The sequence below is a fragment of the Myxine glutinosa genome, chromosome 8, assembly GCF_964187855.1.
Source record: "Myxine glutinosa chromosome 8, kmMyxGlut1.1, whole genome shotgun sequence".
Lineage (NCBI taxonomy): Eukaryota > Metazoa > Chordata > Myxini > Myxiniformes > Myxinidae > Myxine > Myxine glutinosa.
In genome coordinates this window covers 23798741-23811300 of record NC_136268.1, presented here as the reverse complement: position 1 = coordinate 23811300, position 12560 = coordinate 23798741, and the positions used below count along the sequence as shown (strand labels likewise).

Below are 12560 nucleotides of genomic sequence, written 5' to 3'. Positions count from 1 at the left end.
AGAGAGGGAGGGAGGGAGGTGGAAGAGAGGGAGGGAGGGAGGTGGAAGAGAGGGAGGGAGAGAGGTGGAAGAGAGGGAGGGAGGGAGGTGGAAGAGAGGGAGGGAGGGAGGTGGAAGAGAGGGAGGGAGGGAGGGAGGTGGAAGAGAGGGAGGGAGGGAGGTGGAAGAGAGGGAGGGAGGGAGGGAGGTGGAAGAGAGGGAGGGAGGGAGGGAGGTGGAAGAGAGGGAGGGAGGGAGGGAGGGAGGGAGGTGGAAGAGAGGGAGGGAGGGAGGGAGGTGGAAGAGAGGGAGGGAGGGAGGGAGGGAGGGAGGGAGGTGGAAGAGAGGGAGGGAGGGAGGGAGGTGGAAGAGAGGGAGGGAGGGAGGGAGGTGGAAGAGAGGGAGGGAGGGAGGTGGAAGAGAGGGAGGGAGGGAGGTGGAAGAGAGGGAGGGAGGGAGGTGGAAGGGAGGGAGGTGGAAGAGAGGGAGGGAGGGAGGTGGAAGAGAGGGAGGGAGGGAGGTGGAAGAGAGGGAGGGAGGTGGAAGAGAGAGAGGGAGGGAGGGAGGTGGAAGAGAGAGAGGGAGGGAGGGAGGTGGAAGAGAGGGAGGGAGGGAGGTGGAAGAGAGGGAGGGAGGTGGAAGAGAGGAAGGGAGGTGGAAGAGAGGGAGGGAGGTGGAAGAGGAGGGAAGGAAGAAGTGAGTGAGGAAGAAGGAAGACTGAGGAAGGACGTGAAGGGAGAGAGGGAGGAGCAGAGGGAGGAGCAGAGGGGGTGGGGGTGGAAGAATAGGAGAGGAAGAAGAGTGAAGGAGGTGAAAGACAGGAAGAAGGAGAAATAGAGGGAGGAGAGACAGAGGAGAGGAGGGGAGGAAGAGAAAGGAGAGAGAGAGAGAGAGAGAGAGACTTTTGTATCTTTTTATTATAAAAGTATAAAACCATTCCACAAAGCAGTGTCAAACCAAGCAACGAGTTCAAAGAAACATTGTATAAGGATCATAAACACACCAAAAAAGAACAAAGGATATTCAAAAGAAATCAGCAAGTAAAAAAATTTTTACCAACCAAAGGTGAGGACACAAACAGTAACCACAAACAATTTTAAAGGAAATGCTCACACAAGAACTATGAACACATCAAGAGCAAATTAAGCGTTTGATTAAATAAAGTGAAAAATTGAGAAAGGGAAAGAGAGGGGGGGAGAGAGAGAAGGGGAGAGAGAGAGGGGGAGAGAGAGAGGGGGAGAGAGAGAAGGGGAGAGAGAGAGGGGGAGAGAGAGAGAGGGAGAGAGGGAGGGGGAGAGAGAGAGAGGGAGAGAGAGAGAGGGGGGGGGAGGAGAAGGGGAGAAGGGAAAGAGGGAGGCAGAATAGAGGGAGGAGGAGAAGGGAGCGAGGGAGGCAGAAAAGAGGAAGGAGGAGAGGGAGGAAGGAGAAGAAAGAGGAGGGGAGGAATAGAGTGAGGGAGGCGGAGGAGAAGAGAGAGAGGAAGGCGGAAGAGAGAGGCGGAGAGGAAAGAAGTGAGGGAGGGGTTGGTGGAGAAGAGGTGACGGTGGAAGAGAAGGAGGGAGAGAGTGAGGAAGGAGGAAGAGAAGGTGGGAGGAAGGAAAGGAGGAGAGGCTATGATATAACATTACCTATCGAGTGCTCGTCATGAAGATTTAATCCATGTCCATATTTAACGAAGCATGTCACGTGCGTCTCAGAATACCCACCCAGGCTTAACTCAGGACATGGATCATGGATCATGGATGAACGTCGAACCCCTGAACACTTGTACTTGTACTATATATTAAATATGAATAAACAAGGTGTTTATAAGAGGAGGTGACAAACAAGGTTATATAATTCACTTTTATGTGTTTCCTTCACCGAAAATATACCCGTGTGATCGAAAACCTCCGATAACTGACTGTGACCCGTTTACGAGGAGGACAAAGAGGTTCCAGCGCAACGAGGGCAATGGGATGGACTTGGAACATGCGCGGATCTTCCATTTTGCCCCCACCTGGGTACCACGTGGGTACCACGTGACCTCGGGATCCATGTCCAGCGCGAGCCGATCCCGAGCACCTGTTTTGCAGCGACTGATACTCGTGACAGTGCGGTCAATATGGACGCGATGTCTCCAATGTCCGACTGTCCGGACACACCCTAGTAGGTGTACACAGTGTCCCACAGACACACGGTGGGGGACGACGTTGAGGATTACAAAATTACGTTACACACCGAAGCCGAATCGGAATTTCCGAAATAAGCATTGATGGGATTTGCCGGTTTCAATAAATTGGCGCCATTGGCTGCGGTTCGTCAGTGGTCGTCATGATCGGGAAAAATAAAATTAACGTTTATCATCGTTTAGTGTTTAAAGTGAAACCCCCGAGCGAGGGGAGCTTCAATTTCAGGTAAGGTAAAGTTACGTTACTAAAGTTAGCATTCTGGGCAGTGGAGGGCGGTGCAACTTCGTGGGGGGCGTGGCTTGTGAGCGGAGCTTGGTTTGTGAGCGGGGCTTGGGGACCGGTGTAACTTTGTGAGGTCGTGGAAATGAGGGAGGGCCGGTGTAACTTTGTGGGGTCGTGGAAATGAGGGAGGGCCGGTGTAACTTTGTGGGGTCGTGGAAACGAGGGGGGGTCGTGGAAACGAGGGAGGGCCGGTGAAACTTTGTGGGGTCGTGGAAATGAGGGAGGGCCGGTGTAATTATGTGGGGGTCGTGAAAGGGGAGGGAGGGCCGGTGAAACTTTGTGGGGTCGTGGAGATGAGGGAGGGCCGGTGTAACTTTGTGGGGGTCGTGAAAGGGGAGGGAGGGCCGGTGTAACTCGTCTCTGTGGGGGTCGTGGAGGGGCGTGGCTTGTGGGCGGGGCTTGTGGACCGGTGTAACTTTGTGGGGGTCTTGAAAGGGGAGGGAGGACCGGTGAAACTTTGTGGGGTCGGGAGATGAGGGAGGGCCGGTGTAACTTTGTGGGGGTCGTGAAAGGGGAGGGAGGGCCGGTGTAACTCGTCTCTGTGGGGGTAGTGAAGGGGCGTGGCTTGTGAGCGGGGCTTGGGGACCGGTGTAACTTTGTGGGGGTCTTGAAAGGGGAGGAAGGACCGGTGAAACTTTGTGGGGTCGTGGAGATGAGGGAGGGCCAGTGTAACTTTGTGGGGGTCGTGAAAGGGGAGGGAGGGCCGGTGTAACTCGTCTCTGTGGGGGTCGTGGAGGGGCGTGGCTTGTGGGCGGGGCTTGTGGACCGGTGTAACTTTGTGGGGTCGTGGAGTGGAGGGAGGGCCGGTGTAACTTTGTGGGCGTCGTGAAAGCGGAGGGAGGGCCGGTGTAACTTTGTGGGGGTCGTGGAGGGGTTCCAGTGTGACTTTGTGGGGGAAGCGGTGAGGGAGGGCTGGTGTAACTGTGGAGGCCGGGGGGGGGAGGGCCGGTATGACCCTGAGGCGAAGCAGAGAAGGAGGGCTAGTGTAACTTTTTGGGAGATTGCACGACATGGAGAGATTGCACTACATTAGGAGATTGCACTACATTAGGAGATTGCACTACATGGGGAGATTGCACTACAGTGGTAGATTGCAGTCCATGGGGAGATTGCACTACAGTGGTAGATTGCACTCCATTGGGAGATTGCACTGCACTTGAAGATTGCACTACATTAGGAGATTGCACTACAGTGGTAGATTGCACTGCACTTGAAGATTGCACTACATTATGAGATTGCACTCCATTGGGAGATTGCACTGCACTTGAAGATTGCACTACATTAGGAGATTGCACTCCATTGGGAGATTGCACGGCACTTGAACATTGCACTACATTAGGAGATTGCACTACATTGGGAGATTGCACTACACTTGAAGATTGCACTGCATTAGGAGATTGCACTACATTGGGAGAATGCACTACATTGGGAGATTGCACTACATTGGGAGATTGCACTACATTGGGAGATTGCACTACATTGGGAGATTGCACTACACTTGAAGATTGCACTGCATTAGGAGATTGCATTACATTGGGAGATTGCACTACATTGGGAGATTGCACTGCATTGGGAGATTGCACTACATTGGGAGATTGCAATGCATTGGGAGATTGCACTACATTGGGAGATTGCACGATAGCACTACATTTGGAGATTGCACGACATTGTCCAATTTCGCTACACTGGGAGATTGCCAATGTAGTGCAATCTCCCAATGTAGTGCAATCCTCCATGTAGTGCAATCTCCCAATGTAGTGCAATCTCCGAATGTAGTGCAATCTTCAAGTGCAGTGCAATCTCCCAATGGAGTGCAATCGACCAATGTAGTGCAATCCTCCATGTAGTGCAATCTCCCAATGCAGTGCAATCTCCCAATGTAGTGCAATCTTCAAGTGCAGTGCAATCTCCCAATGTAGTGCAATCTCCCAATGTAGTGCAATCCTCCATGTAGTGCAATCTCCCAATGTAGTGCAATCTCCCAATGTAGTGCAATCTTCAAGTGCAGTGCAATCTCCCAATGGAGTGCAATCTCCCAATGTAGTGCAATCTACCACTGTAGTGCAATCTCACAATGTAGTGCAATCTTCAAGTGCAGTGCAATCTCCCACTGTAGTGCAATCTCCCAATGTAGTGCAATCCTCCATGTAGTGCAATCTCCCAATGTAGTGCAATCTCCCAATGTAGTGCAATCTTCAAGTGCAGTGCAATCTCCCAATGTAGTGCAATCCTCCATGTAGTGCAATCTCCCAAATGTAGTGCAATCTCCCAATGTAGTGCAATCTTCAAGTGCAGTGCAATCTCCCAATGGAGTGCAATCTACCACTGTAGTGCAATCTCCTAATGCAGTGCAATCTTCAAGTGTAGTGAAATCTCCCAATGTAGTGCAATCTCCCAATGTAGTGCAATCTCCCAATGTAGTGCAATCTCCCAATGTAGTGCAATCTCCCAATGTAGTGCAATCTCCTAATGCAGTGCAATCTTCAAGTGTAGTGCAATCTCCCAATGTAGTGCAATCTCCTAATGTAGTGCAATGTTCAAGTGCAGTGCAATCTCCCAATGGAGTGCAATCTCTCAATGTAGTGCAATCTCCCAGTGTGGTGCAATCTCCCAATGGAGTGCAATCTCCCAATGTAGTGCAATCTCCCCATGTCGTGCAATCTCCCAGTGTAGTGCAATCTCCCAGTGTCGTGCAATCTCCCAGTGTCGTGCAATCTCCCAGTGTGGTGCAATCTCCAAGTGTGGTGCAATCTCCCCATGTGGTGCCATCTCCCCATGTAGTGCAATCTCCCCATGTCGTGCAATCTCCCCATGTCGTGCAATCTCCCCATGTCGTGAAATCTCCCAGTGTCGTGCAATCTCTCAGTGTCGTGCAATCTCCCTGTGTAGTGCAATCCCCCAGTGTGGTGCAATCTCCCCATGTGGTGCAATTTCCCCATGTAGTGCAATCTCTCCAAGTCGTGCAATCTCCCCATGTCGTGCAATCTCCCAGTGTTGTGCAATCTCCCAGTGTAGTGCAATCTCACCGTGTAGTGCAATCTCCCCGTGTAGTGCAATCTCCAGTGTTGTGCAATCCCCAAGTGTGGTGCAACTCCCCATGTGGTGCAATCTCCCCATGTAGTGCAATCTCCCCATGTCGTGCAATCTCCCCTCGTCGTGCAATCTCCCAGTGTCGTGCAATCTCCCAGTGTGGTGCAATCTCCCCATGTAGTGCAATCTCCCCATGTCGTGTAATCTCCCAGTGTTGTGCAATCTCCCAGTGTAGTGCAATCTCCCCGTGTAGTGCAATCTCCCAGTGTTGTGCAATCTCCCCATGTAGTGCAATCTCCCACTGTAGTGCAATCTCCCCATGTAGTGCAATCTCCCCATGTAGTGCAATCTCCCCATGTCGTGCAATCTCCCCATGTCGTGCAATCTCCCCATGTCGTGCAATCTCCCAGTGTTGTGCAATCTCCCAGTGCAGTGCAATCTCCCCGTGTAGTGCAATCTCCCAGTGTAGTGCAATCTCCCAGTGTCGTACAATCTCCCAGTGTCGTACAATCTCCCAGTGTAGTGCAATCTCCCAGTGTGGTGCAATCTCCCCATGTAGTGCAATCTCCCACTGTAGTGCAATCTCCCCATGTAGTGCAATCTCCCCATGTCGTGCAATCTCCCCATGTCGGGCAATCTCCCAGTGTGGTGCAATCTCCCCACGTCGTGCAATCTCCCAGTGTAGTGCAATCTCCCCGTGTAGTGCAATCTCCCCGTGTCGTGCAATCTCCCCATGTCGTGCAATCTCCCAGTGTAGTGCAATCTCCCCATGTCGTGCAATCTCCCCATGTCGTGCAATCTCCCAGTGTAGTGCAATCTCCCAGTGTAGTGCAATCCCCCAGTGTGGTGCAATCTCCCCGTGTGGTGCAATCTCCCCGTGTCGTGCAATCTCCCCGTGTCGTGCAATCTCCCCGTGTCGTGCAATCTCCCCATGTAGTGCAATCTCCCCATGTCGTGCAATCTCCCCATGTCGTGCAAGCTCCCAGTGTAGTGCAATCTCCCAGTGTAGTGCAATCTCCCCATGTCGTGCAATCTCCCCATGTCGTGCAATCTCCCCGTGTCGTGCAATCTCCCCGTGTCGTGCAATCTCCCCGTGTCGTGCAATCTCCCCGTGTCGTGCAATCTCCCCGTGTCGTGCAATCTCCCCGTGTCGTGCAATCTCCCCGTGTATTGCAATCTCCCCGTGTCGTGCAATCTCCCCGTGTAGTGCAATCTCCCCATGTCGTGCAATCTCCCCATGTCGTGCAATCTCCCAGTGTAGTGCAATCTCCCCATGTCGTGCAATCTCCCAGTGTAGTGCAATCTCCCCATGTCGTGCAATCTCCCCATGTCGTGCAATCTCCCCATGTCGTGCAATCTCCCAGTGTAGTGCAATCTCCCCGTGCAGTGCAATCTCCCCGTGTAGTGCAATCTCCCAGGGTCGTACAATCTCCCTGTGTAGTGCAATCTCCCAGTGTCGTGCAATCTCCCAGTGTAGTGCAATCTCCCCATGTCGTGCAATCTCCCCATGTCGTGCAATCTCCCCGTGTCGTGCAATCTCCCCGTGTCGTGCAATCTCCCCGTGTCGTGCAATCTCCCCGTGTAGTGCAATCTCCCCGTGTCGCGCAATCTCCCAGTGTAGTGCAATCTCCCCATGTCGTGCAATCTCCCCATGTCGTGCAATCTCCCAGTGTAGTGCAATCTCCCCATGTCGTGCAATCTCCCCATGTCGTGCAATCTCCCCATGTCGTGCAATCTCCCAGTGTAGTGCAATCTCCCCGTGTAGTGCAATTTCCCCGTGTAGTGCAATCTCCCAGTGTAGTGCAATCTCCCAGTGTCGTGCAATCTCCCAGTGTCGTGCAATCTCCCAGTGTAGTGCAATCTCCCAGTGTAGTGCAATCTCCCCATGTAGTGCAATCTCCCAGTGTCGTACAATCTCCCAGTGTAGTGCAATCTCCCAGTGTGGTGCAATCTCCCCATGTAGTGCAATCTCCAATGTTGTGCAATCTCCCACTGTAGTGCAATCTCCCCATGTAGTGCAATCTCCCCATGTAGTGCAATCTCCAATGTTGTGCAATCTCCCACTGTAGTGCAATCTCCCCATGTAGTGCAATCTCCCCATGTAGTGCAATCTCCCCATGTAGTGCAATCTCCCAGTGTGGTGCAATCTCCCCATGTAGTGCAATCTCCCCATGTAGTGCAATCTCCCAGTGTAGTGCAATCTCCCAGTGTAGTGCAATCTCCCCGTGTAGTGCAATCTCCCCATGTAGTGCAATCTCCCAGTGTCGTACAATCTCCCAGTGTAGTGCAATCTCCCAGTGTGGTGCAATCTCCAATGTTGTGCAATCTCCCACTGTAGTGCAATCTCCCCATGTAGTGCAATCTCCAATGTTGTGCAATCTCCCACTGTAGTGCAATCTCCCCATGTAGTGCAATCTCCCCATGTAGTGCAATCTCCCCATGTAGTGCCATCTCCCTATGTAGTGCAATCTCCCCATGTAGTGCAATCTCCCCATGTAGTGCAATCTCCCAGTGTGGTGCAATCTCCCCATGTAGTGCAATCTCCCCATGTAGTGCAATCTCCCAGTGTGGTGCAATCTCCCCATGTGGTGCAATCTCCCAATGTAGTGCAATCTCCCCATGTCGTGCAATCTCCCCATGTCGTGCAATCTCCCCATGTAGTGCAATCTCCCAGTGTGGTGCAATCTCCCCATGTAGTGCAATCTCCCCATGTAGTGCAATCTCCCCATGTAGTGCAATCTCCCCATGTGGTGCAATCTCCCAGTGTGGTGCAATCTCCCCATGTAGTGCAATCTCCCCATGTCGTGCAATCTCCCAGTGTAGTGCAATCTCCCCATGTAGTGCAATCTCCCCATGTAGTGCAATCTCCCCATGTGGTGCAATCTCCCCGTGTAGTGCAATCTCCCAGTGTGGTGCAATCTCTCCATGTAGTGCAATCTCCCCATGTAGTGCAATCTCCCACTGTAGTGCAATCTCCCAGTGTAGTGCAATCTTCAAGTGTGGTGCAATCCTGCAAAAGCCGGCCGTCCGTGCGGGATGCGTGATGCGGTCACGTGCATCGCGCGCCAACTTTAGCATCTCGCGCCTCACCTCAACATCACGCCCCCACTCCCCACCCCGGGTCCTGGGATCGGACTCGAACGTGAAACCTTAAAGTTGAGAATGTCGGATTTATTCATGTTCTCACTTTGTTTGTTGTTGCTGTTGGTGTCGAGTTCACGGATCATCGATGATTGCACGGGACAACTTGAACTACCTGCAAGTATAGTTTGGCCAATAAGTGCTGTGCCGACGTCAAAACATGTCCCGTGACGGCATTCGGGGTCACCAATTGTAACAACGTCTGAAGCTCTGATGGCGGATGTAGACGTGTAACTCGCTTTCACTGCACTTCAGGGACCGTGGAATCGGAGGGGGAGTCGGAGCGGTAACTCACAGAGGTGGGGCGTTCGCAGGGAGGGGTAAAGCCCCTCCGGGTGCTTCGTTCGCTCTTCCTGATCACGCGCACAGCTGTCCTCGTACTTCAGGTTCCCAACAGCAAGGCGAAGAGAACAAGTCGCTACTTCCTTGGGGTCTTTCAACAACTTGTACGAACCTCGACTGTCGGACAAATCACAATCTAAGGACCATCCTGCGATTGTTGTTGCGACAGTCGAGTCCTTAACGGGTTCTACTTGTCTATCCTTGTGGAGACCTCTCGCTACTCAACAACGATGAAGGTCGCGTCGTTAGGCCGCATTCCCGCGTTTTTGGTGCTCTGCCTCGTCGGCGCGTCCCTGCTCAGTACTCGGACCCGAGCCCAGGAGGACGCGACGCCCCGACATGACGAGGCGGACAATGGGCGGGACGCGGACGCCGAAGATGTGGATATTTTTGAAGAGGAGAGATTCATGGGTGGAGCTGCTGAGGACCCCGAGGGTGTCGATGACATCGACAATTTCCATGAAGATCACGACAAGGAAGACGGTGAGGAATCTCAAGATCCCTGGGACGTCGAAGAAGAGTCGGCCGAGTCTGAAGAAAACGACGACGATGACGAAGCTGGAGATGAAGATTCGGTTGAAAACCAGGTCGATGTCAATGATGGTGAAGAAAGCAACGACGGGAATGAGGAACTGGAAGAGGATGAGCAGGAGGACGATGTGGACGAAGATACGCTGGAACAGGAAGAGGAACCCGAAGACCATGAGGAGCACGCGGATGGAGAGTTGTCCAACGAACAGGAGAACGAGGAATGGGTAGAGGAAAGTGAGACCCAGGGTGAAGGAGATGAGAAGGGGGATCAAGAAGAGGAGGAGGAAGCTGAGGAAGAAGATGAGAGGTTGGAGGACGAAAAAGAGGAAAAGCAAGAAGAGGGTGAACTACTGCAGGAAATTAAGGAGGAAGGTGAGACCATGACCAGCGGATTTGTACATCGAGTGATTGCAATAATATAATGCTGAGAAGCGATTACCTGGGATGTTGAAAAGGTTATTACCAACAAGGTACTCCCAATGTTCAAGACAGATCACAAGAAAGTATAACGAGGCGTGCATATAAATAACAATACTATAGTCACAACCTGCTACAAAATCCGGTTAACAGGCCACGGGCCGATTGGGAAACACATCTAATGCGCTATTAAAAGATGAACAGTGATTGGGAAACGCACATTTAATGCACTATTAAAAGATGAACAGTGAATGGGAAACACACATTTAATGCACCATTAAAAGATGAACAGGGATTGTGAAACACATTTAATGCGCTATTAAAATATGAACAGTCATTGGGAAACGCACCTTTAATGCGGTATTAAAAGATGAACAGGATTGGGAAACACACATTTAATGCACAATTAAAAGCGGAACAGTGATTGGGAAACACACAATTAATGCATTATTCAAAGAGGAACAGTGATTCGGAAGCACACATTTAATGCGCTATTAAAAGAAAAATAGTGATTGGGAAACACACGTTTAATGTGCCATTAAAAGAGGAACAGTGATTGGGAAACACATCGAATGTGCTATTAAAAGATCAACAGTGATTGGGAAACACATTTAATGCGAAATTAAAATATGAACAGTGATTGGGAAACACACATCTAATGTGCTATTAAAAGAGTGACAGTGATTGGGAAACACACATTGAATGCGCTATTAAAAGAGGAACAGTGATTGGGAAACACATCTAACGTGCTATTAAAGGAGGAACAGTGATTGGGAAGCACATATTAAATGCGTTATTAAAAGAGGAACAGTGATTGGAAAACACACATCCAACATGCTATTAAAAGAGGAACAGTGATTGGGAAGCACACATTTAATGTGCTATTAAAAGAGGAACGGTGATTGGGAAACACACATTTAATGTGCCATTAAAAGAGGAACAGTGATTGGGAAACACATCGAATGTGCTATTAAAAGATCAACAGTGATTGGGAAACACATTTAATGCGAAATTAAAATATGAACAGTGATTGGGAAACACACATCTAATGTGCTATTAAAAGAGTGACAGTGATTGGGAAACACACATTGAATGCGCTATTAAAAGAGGAACAGTGATTGGGAAACACATCTAACGTGCTATTAAAGGAGGAACAGTGATTGGGAAGCACATATTAAATGCGTTATTAAAAGAGGAACAGTGATTGGAAAACACACATCCAACATGCTATTAAAAGAGGAACAGTGATTGGGAAGCACACATTTAATGTGCTATTAAAAGAGGAACGGTGATTGGGAAACACATCTAATGTGCTATTAAAATAGGAACGGTGATTGGGAAGCACACATTTAATGCACTATTAAAAGAGGAACAGTGATTGGGAAACACATCTAATGTCCTATTAAAAGAGGAACGGTGATTGGGAAACACACAATTAATGCATTATTAAAAGAGGAACAGTGATTGGGAAGCACACATTTAATGCGCTATTAAAATAGATTGGGAAGCACCCATTTAATACGCTATTAAAATATTATCAGTGATTGGGAAACACACATTGAATGCGCTATTAAAATATGAACAGTGATTGGGAAGCACACATTGAATGCGCTATTAAAATATGAACAGTGATTGGGAAGCACACATTCAATGCGCTATTAAAATATGAACAGTGATTGGGAAGCACACATTCAATGCGCTATTAAAAGACAAACAGTGATTGGAAAACACACATCTAATGTGCTATTGAAGGAGGAACATTGATTGGGAAGCACACATTTAATGCGCTATTAAAATATGAACAGTGATTGGGAAGCACACATTTAATGCGCTATTAAAATATTATCAGTGATTGGGAAGCACACATTTAATGCGCTATTAAAAGAGGAACAGTGATTGGGAAACACATCGAATGTGCTATTAATGGAGGAGCAGTGATTGGGAAGCACACATTTAATGCGCTATTAAAATATGAACAGTGATTGGGAAGCACACATTTAATGCGCTATTAAAATATTATCAGTGATTGGGAAGCACACATTTAATGCGCTATTAAAAGAGGAACAGTGATTGGGAAACACATCTAATGTGCTATTAATGGAGGAGCAGTGATTGGGAAGCACACATTTAATGCGCTATTAAAATATGAACAGTGATTGGGAAACACATCTAATGTGCTATTAATGGAGGAGCAGTGATTGGGACGCACACATTTAACATCCTATTAAAATATTAATTTGACACCTCTTATCCAAGTTACACTCCCCACAGTTATATCAGGACGAGCTGATTCGTCACACAGTCACGGATTGCTTCGGGCCCGTTCAAAAATTGTGTTGCTATTTATTTTTCGTAATTTGCGTAATATAAATGTTTGATTACATAATGTAATGTAACACTTGATTACCACGCGTTCTGACGTACTGTGCATTCTGATGGGCTTGAATAAACCTTACTATTATTCGACATATGATTTGATTGTCCAGGCCCCTCATGTGAGATGTCAGTAATACTCAACCCGAACAAAGCCAATAGAAATGTGATGCAACAAACCCGAGCAGTGTATAATCAGCAGTGGCCTACAGGCCTAATGTGTTCGGCCCACCTGAAAGCCAATATGGCGGCCATATCATTGTGTGTCGTTGGTGGGTGGAGTCAATGGTGGGT

At 49.3% G+C, this 12560-nt stretch overlaps 1 protein-coding gene across 1 annotated transcript in view; it reads left to right on the top strand.

Moving 5' to 3' along the window:
• Positions 1–8634: 8634 nt before the first annotated feature.
• The window catches only part of LOC137432296 (uncharacterized), a 53941-nt gene continuing 50015 nt past the window's right edge, over positions 8635–12560 (top strand). Inside the window, exon 1 of the mRNA XM_068124109.2 lies at positions 8635–9848. Coding sequence (XP_067980210.2) covers positions 9176–9848 — 673 coding nt within the window. The 5' untranslated portion in view covers positions 8635–9175. The remainder of the gene's footprint in view (positions 9849–12560) is intronic.